The sequence below is a fragment of the Bubalus bubalis genome, chromosome 1, assembly GCF_019923935.1.
Source record: "Bubalus bubalis isolate 160015118507 breed Murrah chromosome 1, NDDB_SH_1, whole genome shotgun sequence".
NCBI classification, from domain to species: Eukaryota; Metazoa; Chordata; class Mammalia; order Artiodactyla; family Bovidae; genus Bubalus; species Bubalus bubalis.
In genome coordinates this window covers 187,200,134-187,223,738 of record NC_059157.1, presented here as the reverse complement: position 1 = coordinate 187,223,738, position 23,605 = coordinate 187,200,134, and the positions used below count along the sequence as shown (strand labels likewise).

Genomic DNA, 23,605 nt, shown 5'->3' with positions numbered 1-23,605 from the left:
TTTACTGGGTGATGGCCCCCACTCCATGCCTGGACCAAACGTTTCTCCAAGGACAACCTGCTTGGGGCTGCTTCTTCTCCCCGAGTCCTGGCGCTGGCTGAACCCACAGAATGTGTTGCCACTGCCTGGTGTGGCCCTTAAAGCAGAGCCCTCGTGCTCAGGGGCCAAATGTGGGGAGGAGAGGGAGGGGAGATGGGGGGAAACAGGGGTGTAACCGTGGACTAGAGACAGCCTTCAGAGACTCAGGACCTGGAGCCATCAGCCCGCCCTATGGGGATGCTGCAAACCAGAGATGTGGAGTGGGGCCCGGGAGCCTGGCTCAGAGTTACCCCAGCAGTCGGTGGCGGGAGGAGGCCAAGAGCCCCTCTCTGCATGTGAGATGTGAATGCCTTCTGGCCAGGACAAGCCCACTCCCCACATTGCACCGCAGAGGAAAGACCCTCAAATAAAATTTTGGTTGGCCCTCCATCCAGGTAACCCCCACCAATGTACACACACACACACACACACAATTATTCATACATTCTTTACAAACATCCCCCTCAACACACACGAACACTGACACATTGTCATACACAAACACACATGCACACACAGGCTCCCAGCTTTCCTGCCACTTCATACACAACCGCTGACACATATGCACACGGACACATTCTCATACACAAACACACGTGCACACAGACACCTCCTCATACACATGCACGTGTAAACATACATGTACACGCAGGCTCCCGGCTTTCCTGCCCCTTCTTCTCCTTCACTACCTCTCCTTCTGGCCTGTGCATCCAAATCACTGGGAGGATTTTATAAATGCTGACTTTGCACCTGTTCCCCCATGAGAACTCCACCCTGTTCTAACCCCGGCTCAGTTCTGCACTCAGAGTCAGAGACCCCGGAGTGCAGTGTCTTCCCAGTCCCCCAGGCCAGATGCTGACCCTTCCCACCCAGAGATCAGATGCCCGGAGCCTTCTCCCCAGCCTCACGCTCTGCAGGGTGGTCCCGCACTCGCTCCACGCGGCTGCCAGGGTCACGTGTGTGCTGTTTCGGTCGCTGATGTTGCAAGACGGCTGCCCCAGATACAGCGAGGACTCAGGGATGCCCTTCTGCTGCAGGAAGTGCCTCTGGATGACAATAGCCACCTTCTCTATCTCGCAGAGCACCCTGACCGCCCCAGTCAGGTTTAGCCGTGGGGAGAGGCCCTGGGCGGCAGGGCGGGTATCTTGCCCAGAGGCAGCTCCAGCTCCCGTTGGGGTCGGGGGCTGTTCTAGGCCAGGGGCCTGAGTTGTGTTGCCAGGAGAGTCACCTGCAAGACAGGAGACAGAAGCATAGAGTGGGTTTGTGTTTAGGGCCCACCACGTGAGCCTGGCCAGCAGGGTGGCACAGGGTGGCAGGGTGTGTGCAGAAGGTAGACAGCAGATGGGAAGCACTCGCAGCCTGAAGCCACGCATGATGAGTTTACATATGCCAGCACAGCTGCACACACATGTGTGTTGTATGTTCCTGCTAGCCCAAGCAGCTGGGCATGCCCTGGCTTACTTTTGCCACCATGGCCAGGGAACTGTGGGGCCCTCTGTCCCCCCAGGCTGACATTGGGCATGTGATGAGTTCATGGACTTGGGACCAGCCATCACACCTGGGGGCCCCTGAGTCTTCTCTGTAAAATGGGTTATGAAAGACTTCTATGGTGGTCCAGTGGTTAAGAATCTGTCTGCCAATGCAGGGGACACGGGTTTGATCCCTGGTCCAGGGAAGATCCCACATGGCACAGAGCAACTAAGACCTTGTACCTCAACTAGAGAGTTGCCCCTGCTTGCTGTAACTATGGAAACCCACACGCAGCACCAAAGGCCCAGTGCAGCCAAGAATAAAGTAAATAAGTAAGTAAAATGGGTTAATGAAGTTTTCTCTGGATCCTCAGATTCCTCACTCCTGCCCAGCTTCCCGCTTCCCTAAAGCATGCTCACTTTCAACCTCTGGGAGAGCACGAGGCTCTGTAAGACCATCCCCCATCCTCTGAGGGCAGACCCAGGACACGCTTGGCCCTCCCGGGGCCTCTGCTACAGCCCAGCTCCACCACCTGCCCCCCTGACCCCTGCCATCCCATCTCGAGGTGCTCACCAGCTGCCCGGCCCCAGGTGGCAGCCCAAATCCCTGTTCCCAGTGCTCACAGCCTTCTCAGCTGGCTTCATCTGGCCTCGCTGAGTAGCCTGCTCCGGCTCTCCCGCACACCTCCTGCAGGCGCTAGCTGCAGCCAGCCCAGGTTGTGTGCCTGGACCCTGCCCACCCTCAACAGCTCTGTTCTCACTGCTGCACCCACCACCACACCCCATCCCGCAGCAGCCCCTCTGCCAGATGACGAATGAGCCATCCTTTAGGACTGGCGCTAAGACACCTCTTTCCTGACCACACCCTGACCATCACCCATAGGACTGAAGCAACTTAGTGTCCTCTGGACCTCCTGCTTCTACCTCAAGTAGCCCACATCTTGCATCCCCTGAGGCATCGTGTTCACTCCTATAAACGTCTGTCTCCTCCAATTGACCACAGATCCCTAGAGGGCAGGGGTCATCTCAGGGTAAACAGTGAATCCACAAGGTCCCATTTAGTGGAAGAAGTGCTGCATGGACAGTGCGGCTGAGTAGAAAGATTTCCATATGTCGTTTGTCACACAGACTTGGGTTTTGAAAGATCATCTTTTAGCATCTGAGAGGACACACCTGAGTGCTTGTGTGTGTTTTCTCATCACGGACATCAGAAGCACTTAGGAGATGAGGTACCTCCAGAAGGCTGGCGGTGTGTGGAAGGATGGGGAGGTACCAGAATATATACACATGCACACACATGAACACATATGCACAAGTACACACATAGGAATCTACACATGCACACATAAACTCCAGAAACTTGCCCAGGACTTAAAAATATGTTGACCTCATTTAGAAAAGACGCACTTTGGGGATGAGTGTCCTTAAAAGAACAGACTATCTGATGGTATTCCAGACAAAGGATCCTGATAATATTACCTTCGCAGGGTCTTCCAGAAAATTCCACCAGGAGGTCAGGGGCGCCTCCCTCGCAGCTGCAGGTGAAGGAGCCCAGTGTGTTGCGGCAGGCAGAGCCCGGGGCACAGTCATCCTCCTGGCTTGCACACTCATCATAATCTGCAGCATTCAGAAAGCAAGACGAGAAACCCTCATGGGGACCTGAGCATTGCGGCCGTGCCGTGGTTCACAGCAGCTTGATGGGGGAGGTGCAGCTTGATGGGGGAGGTGCATCTTGGGGAGTAAAGTTAAAATATCAAGTGACAGCAAAGATGGCCAGTTCTGGAGGGCTCAAGAGCAGGGTAGCACCTTGAATTTCTACAGGGGATGGGGTGGGAGCAGGTGACAGAAAGTCTGCTAAGATTGTTCTGGAAGAAGGATTCCTGGACCCGGGGATGCTGGGGTGGGGGAGGGGCACAGCAACATCCCCTCAGCTCCCTGGAGACCGGGAGACAAGGAGGACCCCACCCTGACCCTGGTCTCAGGCAGAGGGACCCCGCCACCCACCTGCTCTCATCTCTACACTCAGTTACTCATCTTATTAGCAATAATGCAGCTTTACTAAAGAAAATGGATAAAAACTAAAAGGGCTTGGCAAAGCCTTCCATCTTTGTGTTTCATCTTTCACATACCGTCTATTTGGGTCTTTTGTACCTGTGTCTATTACTTTCTTAGTATTTTATTACCAATGCAAGTGATCACTCTATATTTGGGATATAATTCTTCACCAGATTGTTGAAACTATTTTTTGGTCTGTTGCTTGCTTTACAATGGTGACTATTTTGTTTGAATGAGAGCTTGAATTTTTTATAGAGGTAGCTATTCCAGTCTTTTTCTCTGTAGGCTTAACCCTTCTCATTCCAAAATTCAGAAAAATATTCATCTATATTGTTTTTTATTTTACCCATACATATAACTCTAAGCCTTTTATCGTGTATTCTTGGGCCTGGTGCGTGCTAAGGACGGAACTGTGTGCCCTCAAAATCTGTATGTTGAAGCCTTGACACCCAGTAGGACTGTAATTCGAGATGGGCCCTTCAGAAGATAATTAAGGTTAGCTGAGATCGTAAGAGAGGGGTGCTGATCTGATCAGGACTGATGGCCTTATATAAGAGACACCAGAGCCCTCTGTCTGCACACAGAGAGGAAAGGCCACTCAAGGACACAGCTGCAGGGTGGCCCCTACACATCAGGAGAGGGCCCTCACCAAAATCAGCTGGCACCCAGTGTCTAGAATTGTGAGACAATAAATGTCTGTAAACAAAGTCACTCCATCCGTGGTTTTTGTTTTGTTTTTTTTTTAACGACAGCTTGGGCTGACCAATACAATATGAGAAGAGACTCTGAATGGCTTCTACTCCCTGCTTTTCTTTTCAATTATTCTTCCTAAGATCTCCTTGGCAACTGTGCTGGGGAGGAAGTCTGGCTGCAGAGAGGGGCCTGTCTGCCCTCTGCCCATCCTATTGAAGAGCAGCAGAGGAGGAAGGAGCAGGACGCAGAAGGGAGACAGTGTCCCTGGGCATCCTGGCAGGTTCATCAGAAGATGTTTTCAACCCTTACACCTTTTCAAAAAAACCATAGTAGCAATAAGAGAGACAAGGGTCCTATAGGTTTCCATTTTCATCCCACGCTGGGAGGCCCTTACGAGGAGGCACATCTTTCAGAAACGAAGCCAGTGGGGGGATTTCACTGCCTCCTTTGGGGAGTGAGTCTCCATGGGGGCCTGGCCTCCACCTACCCCCTATGAAGGTGTCATCTCTGACCACCTCCAGCAGAGAGGTGTTCCGAAAGGCAGCCAGGAATGCAGCAGACACTTCCCAGACATCCATGTCTGTGATAACCAGCAAGGTGAACTCTACCACGACGCTGCCGTTGGAGATGCGGGTCACTTCTATGCGCACCTCACCTGTGTCCAGGTGCTGAAGCATGAAGGCTGGCAAGGAATTCCGCACCTTCAGAGAAACAGGGCTGGTGAGAAGAGCTGCCCACTGAGAGAGGAGACAGGGTCCTCATTCTAAAGTGGTTCCTCTGGGGACTGTGGCCAGCAGCAGGGCTGGCCTTGGGAAAGGTGTCAAAGCCACGGGTCAGCTCTGGCCTGATCCCTGTCTGCCAAGTCCCCAGGCCCAGCACAAATACCAGTGGAGTCTGAGACAATGAGTCCTGTCCTCCCCACCGACCAGCCGGTCAGGGGCTGAGTGCCAAAGCCCTACCCTATGGGGCTCATAACCTGGTAGGGGGCTCACGAGGGCAGTTAGGATCTGCTGATCACTCTTGGCTCAGAGCTGTGGGGGTGGGGGATGGCTGAACGAGTGGTCAAAGGGAGCGACCCCACCTCCCCAACTTGGTTTGTTCCAGAACAGTCCTTGTGATTCTCATGCTGCAGGACATTTGCCTTTCTTTCTCGCCGCTTGCCTTCCCGAAGACCGCTTCCCTTGAGCATCCTAGCTGTTGTTGCTGTTCAGTTGCTCAGTCGTGTCTGACTGTTCACGACCTCATGGACTGCAGCACACCAGGCTTCCCTGTCCTTCACTATCTCCCCGAGCCTGCTCAAAGTCCTGTCCATTGAATCAGTGATGCCACCCAACCATCTTATCCTCTGTCGTCCCCTTCTCCTCCTGTTTTCAATCTTTCCCAGCATCAGGTTCTTTTCCAGTGAGTCAGCTCTTAGCATCAGGTGACCAAAGTATTAGAGCTTCATCATCAGTCCTTCCAATGAAGATTCAGGACTGATTTCCTATAGGATTGACTAGTTGGTTCTCCTTGCTGTCTAAGTGACTCTCAAGAGTCCTGCCCTTATAAGCCTTGCTTATTATTCTATCAGTTTGGACAGAATCCTGTATGTAATAATAATCATATTATTCCATTCTAACCTATCATGGCCTAAATGCCTAGAAAACTACCCCCATCATATGATGAGCTTTGAGTGGTCCATATAGCGCAAATCTGCCATGGAAAAGCCCACCTCCATGGTTTGCCCTCATAAGAATAACTCATCTGCATCTAAACTGCATGAGGTTCAGGCACAGGCTTGTGGATCCCCAGCCTTGGGACAGCCAATGTGAGCATATCACCCACGAGAGACTGTGGACGCTCTGGAGACCCCAAAGCCGCCTGCAGTCACGTGGCTGCCACCATTGTCGTTGGAAGAGCTGGTCTTCTCTGTCTCTGTCTCTCTTTCTTTCTCTCTGGGATTTCCAGAGATGGCTCTGTCAGAGCCTTGGGTTAAAGTCACTCTTGTCTGCATTACAAGCCAGACTCAAAGCAAAGCTCCAAGCCCCTTGCTAGGAAGTGACAAAGAAAAAAGCGACACATTATCCCACAACATCCCAAAATGTGTCTTAATGTCCTATGTAGGTATTAAGTTGCACAATTATTTGCTATGCAGAAATTCCAGATAGCAAACTGTCCCCTCAAATAGGCAAAAATATGAAATGTTTTTAAAAAGAAAGGTTAATCAGGGAACTTGAGTGGAAAAGACTCTGATGCTGGGAAGGATTGGGGGCAGGAGGAGAAGGGGACGGACAGAGGATGAGATGGCTGGATGGCATCACTGACTCGATGGACGTGAGTCTGAGTGAACTCTGGGAGTTGGTGATGGACAGGGAGGCCTGGCGTGCTGAGATTCATGGGGTCGCAAAGAGTCGGACATGACTGAGCGACTGAACTGAACTGAACTGAGTGGTAATGAAGCTGTCTCGTGAGGCCACTAGAGCTGTGAGATATGATCTCAGTGATTGTTGCTTAATGTGATACGTGTTGTTGTTAGGGGCCTCCCAGGTGGCTCAGTGGTAAAGAATCCGCCTGCCAATGCAGGAGACACAGGCTCAATTGCTGGTTCAACAAGACCCCCTGCAGGAGGGCATGCCAACCCACGCCAGTATGCTTGCCTGGAGAATCCCATGGGCAGAGGAGCCTGGTGGCCAGGCTACAGTCTGTTTTCAGTCACTAAGTTCTCTCTGACTCTTTGCAACCCCATGGACTAGAGCACACCAGGCTCCCCCGTCCTTCACTATCTCCTGGAGTTTGTTCAAATTCATGTCTGTAGAGTCAGTGATGCTATCTCAACATCCTCTGCCGTCCTCTTCTCCTTTTGCCTTCAGTCTTTTCCAGCATCAGGATCTTTTCCAATGAGTTGACTGTTTGCATCAGGTGGCTAAAGTAGTGGAGCTTCAACTTCAGCATCAGTCCTCCAATGAATATTCAGGGTTGATATCCTTTAAGATTGACTGGTTTGATCTTGCAGTCCAAGGGACTCTCAGGAGTCTTCTCCAGCACCACAATTTGAATGAATCAATTCTTTGGCACTCAGCCTGCGATATGATCCAACTTGTGATGTGCAACTATCGTTTAACCCAAGGAGGCTGGTGATACACACGTGAGTCAGACCATCAACAGCTCTGGAATCTATCCACACACTGGGCCAGGAGCTGGGGACCTCAGGATAAATAAAGCAGGATTCCAGACCCCAAACATCACCAATGGGACGGTTCCTGGAGGCAGTGTGCCTATTTTATCAGTAACGGCTGATGGGCTTGAAAAGCAGCACCAGACATCGCAGCCTCCAGCATTGCTGAGGCTTCGTCCTGTTACGACTCCACCAATAGGTGGCGCTGCCAAGCTCTCTCAGGTCCGCATCTTAAACTGCCAGAGTAAGGAAATGCTAAAATATCTCAGATGTCCTCTATGCCAGCGGTCCCCAACCTTTTTGGCACCAGGGACTGGTTTTGTGGGAGATAAATGTTCCACAGACCCAGGGGAGATGGTTTGGGATGATTCAAGCACATTTATTGTGCCCTCTATCTCTATTGTTATTACGCCAGCTCCATCTCAGCTCTCCAGGCATTCGATCCTGGAGGCTGGGGACTCTTGCTCTATGCAAACAAGATCTCAACTAGTGCATTCTCTATTCATCAAAAGGTAACCTAACCATCAGCAAAAATAACATATTGCTACTATAAATAAATTGTAACAATGTACATTCTTTGGGATGCCAAAAAAATGCCAAAGGGGTTACAGAGTGCACTGCAACAAAGAGAAGGAAAAAGAAAACAACCAGAAGCAGAGGAAAAGGTGTGTCCCTCGCCTGCTGGTGTGTCTATTTAATGACAGATCAGAACACACAGGCCCCTCAGCAGAGCTGGATGCCCCAGCTTCCTCCAGAAATGAGGAATCCGTGGCCTTCCTCAGTCAAGTCTGAACCCCCATTGGCTGTTCAGGATGCTACCACCTCCCTCCTTCACATCCCAGGAGAAAATAAGGACCGATTCCACCAACTTACCGTCCTCAAGAAGAGCTCTAGGAAGGCCTGGGACTGCTCGCTGCTGGTGTTGCTGAAGGATTCTAAATACCTGACGTTCACTATTCTGACTTTCCCACTGAGCTTCTGAGCCGCTGCAGGATGGAGAATAAACATGTTTGCCATGGTAAGTGTCAAGTAACAGGTTATCATCTCTGTCTTAATAGTAGTATTTTCACATCAGTCAGGAAGAATGTCAAAGGGAGGCTGGTTTGCACTCTGTAAAGAAGGAACAGCACCCGGTGTGTATAGACACGGCCCCTCAGGTCCAGAGGACAGCGGGACGAAGCCTGGAAACAGACAGAGACCTTTCTGGAGCCACAGAACCAGATCAGCCCTTGCAACTTGGACTCATCCAGCCAGCAGTGATCTCCCCTCCTTCAGCTCACCATGAACTTGCACTTAGCACCCTCACCCACCGTCTCCTTTCTAAATCCCAGTCCACAGTGAAGTTAAAGCATATAAACAAAAGTTCTAGACATTTCTGACTACACCCTAATGGGACATCTTAGGTATCACCCGAGGGGTGCACACCCCACCTTGGAGATGACTGTTACCAATTCTTGGATGGATGCCCAAGATTTGATAACTAATCTGCAACACCAGGCCTGCCCTTGGCTGCTCAGGCAAGTTAGATATTCAAGAAAATATGTGGATGACAAATGCTAATAAGGAGAAAAGAGAAATATTACCTGAATATATACCTATCGACAAGAATCACCTTCACCTTGGGACTGCCCTGGTGGTCCAGTGGTTAAGAATCCGCCTTCTTACACAGGGAACTAACACAGGTTTGTGTTAGTGGTTAAGAATCCTCCTTCTAACACAGGGGACTCAGGTTTGATCCCTGGTCGGGGAACTAAGATCTCACATGCCTTGGGGCAACTAACCTGTGCACTATACCTACTGAGCCCACACTCTGCAACTTGAGACGCCCTCACGAGCCACAGGCTCTCACAAGCTTGTATAGAACACAAGCACCACAAAGGAAACCCAGCCCCTCAACGCAAAAAAAAAAAAATCAGGTCCACCTTATCAGAGTTTATTAATACATTTGACTTGCTTAATTCTACTCCCCTCTCTCTTACTCTGCAGCCCTAGGCTCAGGGTGGGGCTCACTCACAGATCTATCCATCATCATCTTTCTTGAAGACCATGTCCACTAGGAGTGAGAGAGGTCAGAGAAATTGCATAGACCAGCACTGCACAAGCGCCTCAGTAGCTCTAATGGTACTGTCTACTGATGCAGGAAATGAAAGAGACCCTAGGTCAGGAAGATCCCCTGGAGAAGGGCATGACTACCCACTCCAGTGTTCTCGCCTGGAAAATCCCATAGACAGACAAGCCTGGTGGGCTACAGTCCACAGAGTTGCAAAGGTCGGACACAACTGAGCACACGGCACAGCATTGTGACCATTTCCCTGCCGTGTAGCCATGAGGACACAGGTGATCAAGGGTCTGCAGCCTCTGCAGAGTCTGGACACTGTGCAAAGCAGCCTCTTTGCCCACCAACTGTCCCTGAAATGGGGCTTCCTTGGTGGCTCAGATGGTAAAGAGTCTGCCTGCAGTGCATGAAACCTCGGTTTGATTCCTGGATCAGGAAGATCCCCTGGAGAAGGAAATGGCAACCCACTCCAGTATCCTTGCCAGGAAAATTCTATGGACAGAGGAGTCCATGGGGTTGCAAAGAGTCAGACACGACTGAGCGACTTCACTCATTCATTCATTTGTCCCTGAAATAAGCCCCCTCCCATATGGCCTTTGAACCCCAGCTGAGGAAGAAGCAAGCCAGGTATTCCTACACTGAGAAGAACAGAAAGCCAGCATCCACACATAAATGCAGCTGTTTTAAACCTTCACCCATTGAAAAGCTCTTTCCTACTTTTTCTCCTCCCTTTAAGAACTCATGGTGACATTGTTTCTAGAGCCTGTTACCTGTCCTCACTTTCAGCTGGGCTTTGGCACTTTCTTGCCCACATGCTCTGGCCACGATCTCCACCAGGTACAGGACGCCGGGCTCCAGGCCTGACACCATCAGGCTTGCTTTATGTGTCTGCAGGTGCACGGTGGGGCTCCGAGCAGAAACCAGGCTGAGCTGGAAAGTGGGGCGCAGGGTGGGATCCGCCACCCAGGCCACATGAAAGCCCGTGCTGGTCACATTGGAGACAGTGACCCTTCCGATGGGGATGGGAGCTGAGAAATGGAATATAAATGCCCCTGATTAAAATCAATCCAAGGTTCCCAGTAAGAGGAAGGATAAACTTTCACCCCACCATGTGGGGACACGAGCATCCTCAGGGGACGTCAAGTCCACTTGCCACCAGCTACATGCTTGGGTGCAGGGTCCCTCGATTGCCCCCTGAGCCCTGGGCTCCTGGGCATGGCTTCCCTGCCCTCAGGTTGACTCTGTGTCCACCCTGAGGTCCCAGGACCTCCAGAAACAAAGTTTTCTTGAGGAGGTTCTGGGTGGCTCCTCCAGGGGTCCCCCTCCTCAGCCCCCAGGCACACTTCCCAAGGAATTAGCCAGGTGGCCATTGCTGATCACAGACCATTCCTGCAGGTGACTTGGGGCTGTTTACGCAGGCTTAAGAGTTTAGTCTGGAATCCAGCCTTGTGCAGCAGAGGACACGCATCAATGGAGCCACAGTTGACAGTGGGTTCCATGTGGATGCAATCCCGGGTCAGACTGGCTTGGGGAACTCACACAAGGGTGCCAGGGCTATCGCCTTCCATGGGAGCTGCATTGCCAGGCTGTTTCCTTCTCAGAGTGGCCACCTGGCTCCTGGGGTATCACCCTGGACTATTGACAATGGCCAAACCTCTGCAGGTAATGGGTGATGTGGAGCGGCTGGGGGCAGTGTGGCTGCGGGTGGCGGGAGGAATACAGAACTGCTGGGGGCTGCAGTGGGCTTGAGGGTGCAGCCCTGCTGGGGTCTGTACCTGGGTGAAGGGTGCAGCACTGTTGGAGAGGTGCAGAACAGTTGGGGCCCAACACTACTGGGGAGAAGTGCCCCCGTGCTCAGGGCCCTTAATGTGACACCTGCTCGATTTCCTGCTCCTGCTGTTGGCCAAAGGGGAAGCAGGAAGGGGGAGCTCAGGGCTGGAGAGAAAGAGGGGACGCCAAGTTCTCACCCTAACTAGACTGGGAGCTGGCCTCTCGGGGACTGGGTGTGCTGCAGTGGGTCTACACAGCATACAATGAGGGCCCGCCCAGTGCTGCTGATGGCCCTGGACTGTGTGAGCCTTTGCTTATGGGAGCTCACACACCACGTGGCTCCACACAGCCCGTGGACACACTCTCCTTGCCACTCACCGCAGGCTGGGGTCCTCAGAGATGCAGGCGTGGGGGCCAAGGGCTGGTCTGGGGAGCTAAAGGGCCCAGGGTCCAAGTTGTGTGCCCACGTGGGATCCAGAGGTGCTGGGGGTGTGTCCCTCAGGGGGAGGCTGGAGTGCCACTCGATGTGGCCCATGGGATCCAGGGCAGGAGTGGGCCAGAACGGCAGCTCCACAGTAGAGTTAGGGGGTGACTGTCCAGGGGTGTCTGGCAGGCTGTCCGTGGCCCCAAGAGAGGAGCTGTGGGTTGGCCCAGGATCCCTGGGGGAGAAGGCCATCCTGCTGGCCGTCCACTGGCCAGTCCCCAGGCCTGGGGCCACACTGGCCTTCTCCATGTCATGCCCGGTGCTGTTACCACTGTGGCTGCCCAAGCCGCTGACTCCTCTCCTGGGTGGGAGCCCTAAGGTCCAGGCCTGGCCTGCTGCAGGGGTCCTCCATAGGTGTTCAGGGCCGGGGGACAAGGCAGGGGTCTCCAGACTGAAGGATGTTGTTTCTGTGTTGGAAACTGAGGCTGTGACCTCTGACATTGGAGACGGCACATCCGTGGGACTCTCCATGTCACCTGCCAAAACACAGCCAGGCTCAGATGGGGTGTCTGGTCTACCCCGACCAAGCACAGCCACCCACCAGGGGAATTTAAGGGGGACACAGGCTGTCCCAGTGGGTGATTCAGAGTATTCAACAGGACCCATGTATTTGGTTTCCCAAGAACTCTCTTTAAAGGCCAGGAGGCTTCTTCATTTGACCAGTGAGGATGCCCCTACCGTCAGTAGGGGGTCCACCCAGTGGCTGCAGAACCAGAACATAAATGCAGGGCTTGGTTCCTGCAGGCCTCAGATGGGTGCATCTGGCCCTTAAGAGACTAGGACAGTTTCCCCCAAATGTGTGCCCAGTGTGGGGGTTGGTGCTGGTCACTCTTACCAGCCTGCTGGGCATTACACGTGTAAGAAAGAGGATGGGAGGGGAGTGACTGTGTGGTTCTCAAGAAGCAGGACAGTATACACAGTAGGTAAGGACTAGAGGCTTGCTCCCTAGGGAAAATTCTCTGCTGCTGCTTCCAGCCAGAAGGCTTTAGCAGGGATGGCAGAGCAGACAGGTGGCTGAGCATCTCCACTGCCCACCTGCCCCCAAAGCAGACATTGCTAGTCAATCACAGCACTGCGAATCTGTACATGACTTCCTCCTACTCCTTGGCTCAGCACTCCAGGTATCCCCAACCAGCTGATTAGAACCGCATCCTATCTCCAGAATCTTGGAGCCGAGATGTGCCTAGAATGGGGCTCAAAGGCCTCACCTCGAGGCCTTCTCCATGCTTATCTGGGCTCCTATCCCTCTCAGGATCTGGGCCACCCAGGAAGGGGCCACCTGCTCCCTCCAGGGGTTTCATCAGGACTTTCTCAGGCCTTTTCATTCAAAACAATAATTTAAAGTCATACTTTAAAACTGTATTGGTACAGGGACTTCCCTGGTGGCTCAGTGGAAAAGAATCTGCCTGCCAAAGCAGGAGATACAAGTTCGATCCCCGATCCGGGAAGTTCCCACATGCCACAGAGCAACTGTGCCCGTGCAGCAAAACTACTGAGCCGGTGCTCTAGAGCCACAGGGCTGCAACTACTGAGGCCTGAGTGCCCTAGGGTCCGTGCTCGGAAACAAGAGAAGCCACCGCAATGAGAAGCTTGTGCACGGCAATTAGTGTACATGGCAGCAGAGACCCAGCACAGCCAAAAATAAATTTTCTGAAAACTGCTTTGGTATAAAGACTAGGTTCATAATTGACAGTTACTATTACTATATTAATTTTTTCTTTTGGTTTTAAAAGGGATTAGGCCATGCTCATAGGTCCCGAACGGTATGGTGGGCCCCAGGCACTGTTCCCACCCTGCTGGATGGAGCTCGGCCCTGCTCCAGCCCAGGCCCTTGGGGAGGGGGCTCCGCCCAGAGCTGGGGGTGGGGAAGGAGCGCACCGTGGCAGACCCGGCCGGGTCTGGAGGGGTTGGCGTCCCTGGCTGTCCAGCACCGGCAGGTGTAGGAGCCCTCGAGGTTGATGCACTGGGCTGCCGGTGAGCAGTCGTGCTCCAGGCTGTCTGCACACTCGTCCCAGTCTGCAGGCGGGAGGGAGCGAGGACGTGAGTGAACACGGCCACACGGTGAGAACACCGCAGAGGCTGCTCAGAGAACAGGGTGGTCGTGGCATCGAGCTCTCCGTGACCGTCTTTTCAGCAAACGCACAGAGGGCTGGGGCAGGGCATCAGTGAGGCCCTGGCATCCAGCACCTGGTGTGGGGGTGGAGGGCCCTGCACAGAGCCCTCCCAGAAGCTTCCATCTGAACCAAGGACCACCTGAACAGAGTGTCTGCCTGCCTCCATCGCTGTCTGATCTGGAGGCAGAAACTAGCCGACGTCGGTTCCTTTCAGGGTACTAACACCCACAGGCTTCCCTCATAGCTCAGTCGGTAAAGAATCTGCCTGCAATGCAGGAGACCCGGGTTCGTTTCCTGAGTTGGGAAGATCCCCTGGAGAAGGAAAGGGCAATCCACTTCAGTATTCTTGCCTGGAACATCCCATGGACAGAGGAACCTGGCGGGCTACAGTCCATGGGGTCACAAGAGTCAGACAGGATTTGGCGACTAAACCACCAAACCACCGCCACCGGTGCCCACAGGTGTGAATATAGTCTCGTCTTGTGTATTCTTTGCTCCCAAGGGGCTGTCTCTTCTCTCTGATGTGCCAGCATCCCTTAATATTTAGTGTCTCAAGAAAGAAACAGGAAAATAACTGAGCCAGGTGGTGTCCAGTCTCTACAACATGAACCTTCTGAGACCCAGGACGGCCCTTGCACACCTCCTCTCCGGGTCTGGGAAATGACCAAGAGAGACTCAGAGGCCTCGAGCCACCAGAAGCCCTGAACCTTCTGATCTGGGCAAAGTAGGCTGTTAAGTGTGCCCTGTAAATACCCACTGCCCCCAGCCCTGTAAATCCCCCCAAATCCTCCTGTCCTTTCTCAGCCAGGGCCAGCTTTAGGGAAAACTCATTAGGAGAATCCCCCCTCCTCCTTCTCCCGCCGCCCCCTCCCCTCCCCTCTTCTGGGCCCCCTGGTTACCCCTAGCCCCACGTGCAGCCCTGCTGGAGAAAAGAATCCCATAGCTTTGGACATGTTGGCGCATGACTGATCAATAAGGTGCTACAGGAGAGTAAGCAGAATAAAATCTTAAGGAAGAAAGACAAACATATATCACTTATATGGGAAATCTGGAAAAAAAGGGTACAAATGCACTTATTTACAAAACAGAGAGAGAGTCGCAGATGTAGAAAACCACCTTATGGTTACAAGGGGAAAGGGGGAAGGTATAGGCTGGGATTAACATGCACAGTACACACCCTACTGTGTAATAAAATAGATAACTAATAAGGACCTACTGCATTGCACAGAGAACTCTGTGTAATCTATGTATATGTATTTCCAGCAGTTTTTCCAATACTCAGGTACGGAGATAATAGTTGGACCATAAAGAAGGCTGAGCCATGAAGACTTGATCCTTCTGAACTATAGTGCTGGAGAAGACTCTTGAGAGTCCCTTGGACAGTAAGATCAAACCAGTCAGTCCTAAAGGACTCTGAATCTCATTAGAAGGACTGATGCTGAAGCTGAAGCTCTAATACTTTGGTCACCTGATGCGAAGAGCTGATAAATTAGAAAAGACCCTGATGCTGGGAAAGATTGAGGGCAGGAGGAGAAGAGGATGACAGAGGATGAGATGGTTGGATGGCATCACCAACTCAATGGACATGGGTTTGAGCAAACTCTGGGAGACAGTAAAGATAGGGAAGCCTGGCCAAGAGCGGTTGCAAAAGTTGGACATGACTTAGCTGCTGAAGAACAACAAATGTATATGTAAAACTAATTCACTTTGCTGTACACCTAAAACTCACACAACATTGTAAATCAACTACACTCCAATCTAAAAGTAAACAAAAATAAAATACTCAAGCTATATCTCCTGGGAGGAGCCAGGTGAGGGAACAGTCTTCCCCCAGCCCTGGCAAACCATCCTTCAGGTCTGGCTTTGTGGGTCACTGCCTGTCCCACTCCCACTCCAAGAAGAACAGGTGGCTCTGAGCAGAGTCACCCTCTGCCATCAGGGGAAGCTGGGTACCTTGAGGTGGCTGACAGTCCCCATGAGGGGTGGTCACCAGCCCTCTGCACAGGTTTCCCAAGAGCTCCAGGGCAGGTTCCCTGGCCAGGCTCAGGGTGCCCGAGGAGCCTGGACTTGGCTGGGCTTTGAGTGAAGATAAGGCAGAAAAGGTTCAGTTTTGTGCAGAGAAAGCTCTGCAGCCGGGTGCTCAGAGGCCTGTTTTGTGGTTTTCAGTTTTGCTTCATGTGATCTTCACAGAAGACCAGCAGGCTCATCAGCTGATGCAACAGTTACACCCTGACCCTGGGCTCCCCGCTGGCCCAGATCCCCTGGAGTGCTGCCCAACCTCCAGCCTGCAGTGGCTCAAAGGTGCTGATGGTTAAGGCCAGGGCCGGAGCCAGGCCAGCCGGGGCAGACGACCACGAGGAGAGTGGAGGCCCCGCTGAGACCTGAGTTCAATCTGCAGAGCTTTGGAGGTTATCTAGGGGAGGTGATTCCCTGCTCACTCAGCCAGCACAGGGCTCAGGAGCAAGCCGAAACAACTCTGGTCTTGTACCAAAGCCTGGGGCCATGCAGGTCTTGGCTTCAGGCCTGTGAGCCGTGGGAGCTGCCGCGCAGCCTTCATGCCTCCCAGACCACCAGACAAGGATGCAGACAGGATCCCCTATGGGGCCTGCACTCTGCTCCTACAGGCAGGAAGCTGGGATGAGGGTGTGGCCCCCTGACCAGAGGAGGGGGAGGCCATGGGAGAGTTGCAACTCCCCATACAAGTAACCCTCAGGAATGAGGCAGGGAGGCCCAAGGACCAGCCACTCCATCCCTGTAAAGGCAGGCTCCTCGGGAGGCTCCAAGCTGTCTTGGAGGCCCAGGTGGCCTTTGGGGGTGAAGCCTGCCTGGCCAGAGCCCTCAGCCTTTCCTGGGGGCCGGTGCCAGAGTCTCACTCAAGGAGGCAGGTGGGCACAGAGATCTGGGTTCTAACGGCAGCTGGCACCAAAGGCAGCAGCACTGATGGTGGTGAAAGAGCCCCATCAGCAGGCCAGGGGGTGGTGACAGTCCCGGGGCCAGGCTCCCCTGCCCACGCCTTCTCCCACTGCCCACAGAGGCCACCGGAAGGGCCCCTGCATCTGCGAGGCCGTCAGGGGCCCATGGCCGATGGGAAGTTTTGGGGAGCGTGGCTGGGCCTGTCCTGAGGTCACAGGAGGAGGCGTTGCTGCCCGGGTACTGCTGGACCCAGGGGATCCCTCACACTGAACGATGCCACCGTCAGGGCCTTGTTGGGCCAAGGTCTGCACACGGCATGCAGGCCACGTGGACACAGGTGGAGGCCCAGTGGGTCGTCGGCACTTGGAGCAGGTGAGCAGCACAGCCCTTTCTGAGCACAGTTTTAGGAAGGGGTGGGGGGCGAAGGCTGGAGAGACAAGGGGAACAAGGGGAAGGAGGATGGGGGAGGTCCAGTGGGGGACTGTCCAGGCCCGAGAACTCTTCCAAAGTACGGAAGTAAGTCCTAGAGCAGCATTACCCCGACGTGTTGGGCGGTGCTGTCAGATGTGCGCCGGGCACCTGCTAACTGCCCCCCCATCCCCCTCAGCACTCCCTCATTTATCCACGAGGTGGGATGTGTCCTCCCCTTCCCATCTCCCAGATGAGTACACTGAGGCCCAGGAGGCAAAGCCCCTCGTACAGTGGCCCACGGCGAGCCAGCATCAGAGCTGGGATTCCACCACAGCCAGCCTCCCTCGCTGAGCAGCATGGACAGGATCCGAGAACCAGGGTGCTGCTCAACACTGGGCCTCCCCGCACATGTACACCACCCCAGAGGAAGACCAGGCACGCGGCCACTCAGTGTCTTGGCGGGGAATGGACCTCAGGGAAGACAAGAAGTCATGACAACATGACGGCCATGCTGCTGGGACCTGGTCATTTGCAAAAACCCTTCTTCCAAATACAGTCACATCTGAAGTTCTGTGTTCTCTTATCTTGCAGGATCACCACTCAACCCACAGCCTCACTTGACAAGGATATGGAGTAACCTAAGCCTTGATGCTGGGAGATGTGGCTGGGAGGCACCTCGAGGAGGACTGGATCTTCCAAAGACGGTTCAGATCTGCCTCAAGTGGGCCCTGGGGGATCTACCCACAGGCTGCCTGGCGTTTGCCCGGCACTTGGCCTCTGAGCCCAGACAGGCAGAGCTCATCATGTTAGAGAGGGCTGCCACCATGTCCATTCCCGTGGGGGTGAGTGACAAGGAGACGGCAGGCTAAGCAGGCAGTGTGCCCTAGGTGTGACACCCCAGCAGCACTTTCCCTGCCTTCGTGGGTTGGGGAAGGTTGAGACAGCAAGCCGGAAGGGACTGAGCTCACAGGAGCTAGCAGCGCCCACTCAGGGCCCCGCTCCACTGTGGGGGGTGGCCAGCCATGCCCAGACTGAGCCCCACACAGGCTCTTTGATGTAGAGACTGTGGTGCCCTCACCACGCAAGGGAACTGCATCCCCAAGTGGACAGCAAAACCTTCCTGACATTAAGGCTCCCTGTCTCTGTCACCTCTGTATCTGTCTCTCCAAGTCCCTGTCTCTCCCCACCCAGTCTACTCTGGATCCCCTGTATCTCTCTGTCTGTCTCTCAGTGCGTCTGTCTCTGTCTTATCCCTGACTCTGAACCCCCTGCTCCCCAATCTCTCACAGCCCCTGCCCCCACCCTCCCCCCACTCTCTCTGTTTCTCCATCTCCCCCTCTACCCTGATCTGTGACTTCCTGCATCACCAAGTCAAATTACAGGTGTTCAGGTTAATGACATAGACCCCCACGCTGGCGAGTCGCACAGCAGCCAGCTGGCACTGGGCCCCCATGCAGACCCAGGAAGCTCCCGCTCTTGTGCCTCTTGTGATTCCTCCAGCCTGGTTCTGCCCTGGGTTCCGGGCCCACTGCAAATGAGAGGCTCCATCCAAGGGACTAAGTGTCTTCAGGCCCCACAGGTCACTTCTCCTGTCAGAATCAGGAGGTGTGGGATGCACGTGGGCTCCATGGTTTGGGGGGGCTGGCCCCAGGCCCCAGTTCCCAAGGAGGAGCACAGAATAAGGACTCACATTTCATTTACTTTATCTACCTTTTGGGCTTCCCAGGTGGCGCTAGTGATTAAAAACCCGCCTGCCACTGCAGGAGACACAAGAGACCCAGGTTCTGTCCCTAGGTGGGGAAGATCCCCTGGAGAAGGGCATGGTAACCTACTCCAGTATTCTCGTCTGGAGAATCCCGTGGACAGAAGAGCCTGGTGAGCTATTGCCCATAGGGTCCCAAAGAGTCAGACACGACTGAAGTGATTTACCACCACCACCATCTACCTTTTGGAATAAAGTGAATGTTGACCAGAACTGATGCAGCCTAGACTCAAGGGCATGGGGGTGGCATGCCCAGGGTGCAGGAAGGGGGACCCACCTTGCACGTGTGTCCCCTGCTGGTCAACCTGGAACATGGTGCTCGCCCACAGAGCCGGGAGCAGGGGGGCCAGCGTGGACACACCCACTGGGAACTCAGGGTCCCATATGGTCAGCCTGAGCCTCACCACCACGCTTCCGGTCTGGAGAGACACGACCTGCATCCTCAGCTTCCCTCTTCGGTACAGGTCGGAAACAGCCGGCGGCAAGGAGGCAGCGACCTGGCCCGGGAGAGGCGACAGATGCTCAGATGGAGCGGACTTTTCCATCAAGGTCTTCACCACTCATTGGGGCCCCCGGAGTGGCACATGGATGGTGCACAGAATCCACGGGTCCCCTTCATGACCAAGAGGAGGTGCCCACTCACCCACCTCCTGGGGCAACAGTGTCACCCCCCGGATGACTGGAGCCCTGGGAGAGTGGGCCAGGCCTCATCAATCCTTCTGAGGACGCCAAGACCACGACAGTCAACTCCCCGTCCTGCAGCCCTAGATGCACGGCCCACTCCCTGTGCCCTGGAAACCGGTGTGAAAGTTAACATGTGTGTGAGAGACAGAGAGTTGGGTTGACTGGTGGGCTGGTGGAATGACCAAGAGGGGCAATCTCATGGCTGTTTGGCTCTGCCCCCCTCCCTGGGCTGTATCCCCAGGAAACACAGGTACAAACAGGTGCTCAGGGCAGCCTGTGCCAGAGCAAGGAGACCCCAACTTCTCCCCACCACTCCTGCACCCACAGGCCAATCACTGCTAAAAAGTAGGAAGACTTCTCCAAGAAAGGTCAAAAACTGACCCCCGCCCCCGCAGGTGAGCGTAGAGAGGCAACCCTCCTTCAGGGTGTCCCATTTCCATACATTCTGCAAGTGGAACATGCAGAACTCCTTTTTTGCTCCAGAATATCTTTCCAAGACACGTGTGTGATGAACGCCTTGGGAGAGAGAGAGGATGGCCCGATCCAGAGCAAGGGCAGATCTATTCACTGTCTGATGTTGCAAAGATAACGTCTCTTGGGAGTTCCCTGGTGGTCCAGTGGCTAAGACTCCAGGCGCCCAATGTAGGGGGCCTGTGTGCGATCCCTGATCAGGGAACTACAAGCCACATGTCACAGCAAAGTAGACATAAAAATAAAAAATAAAAGCAAATATATTCATTGGAAGGACTGATTCTGAAGCTGAAGCTCCAATACTTTGGCCACCTAATGCAGCAAGCCTATTCTTTGGAAAAGACCCTGATGATGGGAAAGATTGAGGGCAGGAGGAGAAGGGAGTGACAGAGGATGAGACGATTGGATGGCATCATTGACTCAACAGACATGAATTTGAGCAAACTGTGGGAGATGGTGAAAGACAGGGAAGCTTGGCGTGCTGCAGTTTATGGGGTCTCAAAGAGCTGGACACGACTCAGCAACTGAGCAATAGCAACAAATATTAAAAAAAAAAAAAAAGATAAAGTCTCTTTCTGCAAGGTTTAGGCTGGTTTGCATGGGGATCGTCAGCAGTGATGCAGAGGTCCTACATGTGCGTCAACCACATGCAGAGGGAACCAGGTTCCCTCTGTGTCACCCACTAGGGACTTGGGGGCCAGCAGGGGACCTGGCACCCATCTGAAGCTCATGCTGCCTGCTCTGCTGTGAGCAATGAAGTCCTTATCTCTGATCCAGGCATCTCGCATCCTCTGCCAGCATCCATCCAATAGTCTAACTTACCAGCTTGCAGGCAGGGCGAAATCCTAGACCTTTCATAGTTTCTGACAGTTCAGCATTTTGTTTTTTTTCTCCTACTCAGCTTATGAGGCTAGATGGTAGTTGCTACTGGCCCTGTTCTCCCAAGCCTTGTGCTGGTGACTCCCCTCAACCCCAGGGAGGGACGGATGCTGTGATCACTGGTAAATACTTCTTCAGTGAAGCTGCCCCAAAGCAGGACGGTAGCAGCCCCAGACTCCCCGAGATGGAAGGTTCAACAGAAAACCCAGCTAAGCCATCAAGTCGTCCAGTTCATTTGAATCCAAGATGCTTTGGCCCCAAATCTAGGTAAGTTACCCATAAAGGGGGCATTTTGAGTAAAACCATGGGATTTGAGACTGCCCCCTCCCCAGCCCTGTTGACAGGCACTCGTCCCACACCCACACTGGTCACCAGTTGGGTTCCTGGCTCAGACCCTCGGAAGCCCCTCTCCCAGGCTTTACCTCATGCATCAGTTGCTGGGAGAAGTCCTGGAACTCGGGGCTCCCACGGTCCAGCAGCTCCTCCGTCACACTGCGGTTTAGAATCCTGACCATGACCTCAAACACTCGGGCATCTGAGATAGACGATAATGTGAGTTAGCTGAAGTCCATGAGCTTTTCTGTTAACATTTTCCAATTTCCCTTACTCTTTGGAGGGGGAGGCTTTAGAAAACAGATTGAGGCATGAGTCTCAGGTTGGTGGCCACATTAGAAGAAACCAACACAAGGAATATGATACGTCTACACTGGCATGATGGAAACTCAGACGCAAACACACACCTTTAGAGCCAGCGCAGGGGAACGAGGTATAAATGTCACATAGTTCATAGCAACGGGAACGGGTCAACCAGCCACATAGCCTATGAAGACCCCTACCTCCAGCAATCCCTCACAAGCTGTGGCCGCTGCTTTCCTTGGCCTGGATCACAAGTGCATGTCCCACCCTCTCAGGTGACCAATTCATCCTGACTTGCCCAGGAGTTTCTGGCTTTCCAAAAATAAAATTCCCACCTCTCCAGGGCCCACTCCAGGGCAAAATGGTAGGGTTGGTCACCCTACAAGGAAAGCATCCTTTCCTGTGGACTTAAGGGAAGCTGGAAGCCTCAAGGTGGGATGTGGGAGCTTACATACGTCTCTTTCATTATCAAAAATGAAGCCCACACCCACAGCAGATGCTGCAGCAGCTCTAATGACCTACAGGCCACTCACACTTCTTTCCCACCCTGGCTGTCTCCACTAGCCAGCGAGGGCAGAATTTATCACCGCTGCACATACACAGTCCCAGAAATGTCCCCAGGTTGAATAGTGCCCATTTCTAGACCAGGGCTCCTCTGAACCGTCTCCCACCTCAGCAAGAGAAACGAGTGAACCTTGAGGCCCAGGATTCCCAAGCCCCAGCCCTGCCCACATCACAGAGCCTCCCGAGTGGTCGGTATCCACCGGTGCTTGGGGAACCGGGATTCACCATGAGGCCCTGGGTCTCCATTGCTATAATAATCTCCACTGCCTCCAACATAGCAGGCTTGTACCACTGTCAAATTAATTAGCTAAGCTCTCTAAAGCCAATCAAGTTTCTTTAAAAAAAAAAAAGGGGGGGGGGCGCTCTGCAAATAGAAGGTGTTTTTGCAATATACAGAAGGAAAGAGAATCAGCTGGGGAATGAATAAGCTGGTAATCAGGAGTCTTCTGGAATCTTCCAAATTATCTGTCCTGCATTGGAAGGGAGGGTAGGGGGCACAGAGTCAGTGGGGGGAGCTACATATTCTTACTACAGGTCCTAGCAGAGATGAATCTGTGCTGGGATGTTGGCTCCATAAATGGTCATGTCTGAGGCAAGCTGGGGGGAGGTAGAGGGCAGAGGGCGGAAGACAGAAGCCAGCAGGGACTCAGAAGGGCTGGGCCATCCCCAGGATGACCCACAGGGATGAGCCCCGCCCATCCCTGTCTCCTCAAAGGGAAGAGAGTAGTCCCCCATTTTCTTCATGGAACAATTTGAAAATAAAACAAGAAGAGGAGACGGCACCAGTTTGGAAATTGGAGGCTTGTAGCAAAGTCAAGGGCTTACATTTTTTGCATGGCTAGGGCTCTAGGGGCCCTCTGGGTAGGGACCTGTGCTGTGTGCTTTGACGATTTTGCATGGGACAGCCCTGAATTGGTTCATAAAGGGTGTAGGACTGCTCCTTTCATACCTCACTTATTTCAGTCATGGGTATTATCCCTGTGCATGAAACTGACCCCCATAGGGTCTTTTTCTTTTTTCCTTTTTTAAAAAATGTTTTATATTGTAGTAAAGTTGATTAATAATGTTATGTTAGTTTCAGGTATAGAGCAAAGTGGTTCAATTATGCATATGCATGTATCTATTCTTTCTCAAATTCTTGTAGCATTTAGGTTGTTACATAATATTGAGCAGAGTTCCCTATGCTCTGCAGAAGGTCCTTACTGGTTATTCATTTTAAATATAGTAGTGTGTCCATGTCCAGCCCAAACTCTTAATATATCCCTCCTCCCCACTCTTTCCTCATAGGGTCTTTCATGCAGGGATTTCTGCCCTTTGCCTGCTCAGAACCCCTAGGCTGGGGCTCCCCGCTTCTCTGGTCCCCAGAATGTCTCAGAGCCCACTGTCCCCAAGCACACTTCCTTGTCCTGTTG

At 53.2% G+C, this 23,605-nt stretch overlaps 1 protein-coding gene across 1 annotated transcript in view; it reads right to left on the bottom strand.

Moving 5' to 3' along the window:
- Window positions 1–23,605, bottom strand: part of UMODL1 (uromodulin like 1) — a 79,841-nt gene that overhangs the window by 21,170 nt on the left and 35,066 nt on the right. The window contains exons 8-16 of the mRNA XM_044947356.2: window positions 21,416–21,528; window positions 19,237–19,456; window positions 13,638–13,775; window positions 11,654–12,235; window positions 10,276–10,533; window positions 8,323–8,435; window positions 4,783–4,996; window positions 3,027–3,164; window positions 987–1,306 (exon numbers count right to left, since the gene is read on the bottom strand). Coding sequence (XP_044803291.2) covers window positions 987–1,306; window positions 3,027–3,164; window positions 4,783–4,996; window positions 8,323–8,435; window positions 10,276–10,533; window positions 11,654–12,235; window positions 13,638–13,775; window positions 19,237–19,456; window positions 21,416–21,528 — 2,096 coding nt within the window. The remainder of the gene's footprint in view (window positions 1–986; window positions 1,307–3,026; window positions 3,165–4,782; window positions 4,997–8,322; window positions 8,436–10,275; window positions 10,534–11,653; window positions 12,236–13,637; window positions 13,776–19,236; window positions 19,457–21,415; window positions 21,529–23,605) is intronic.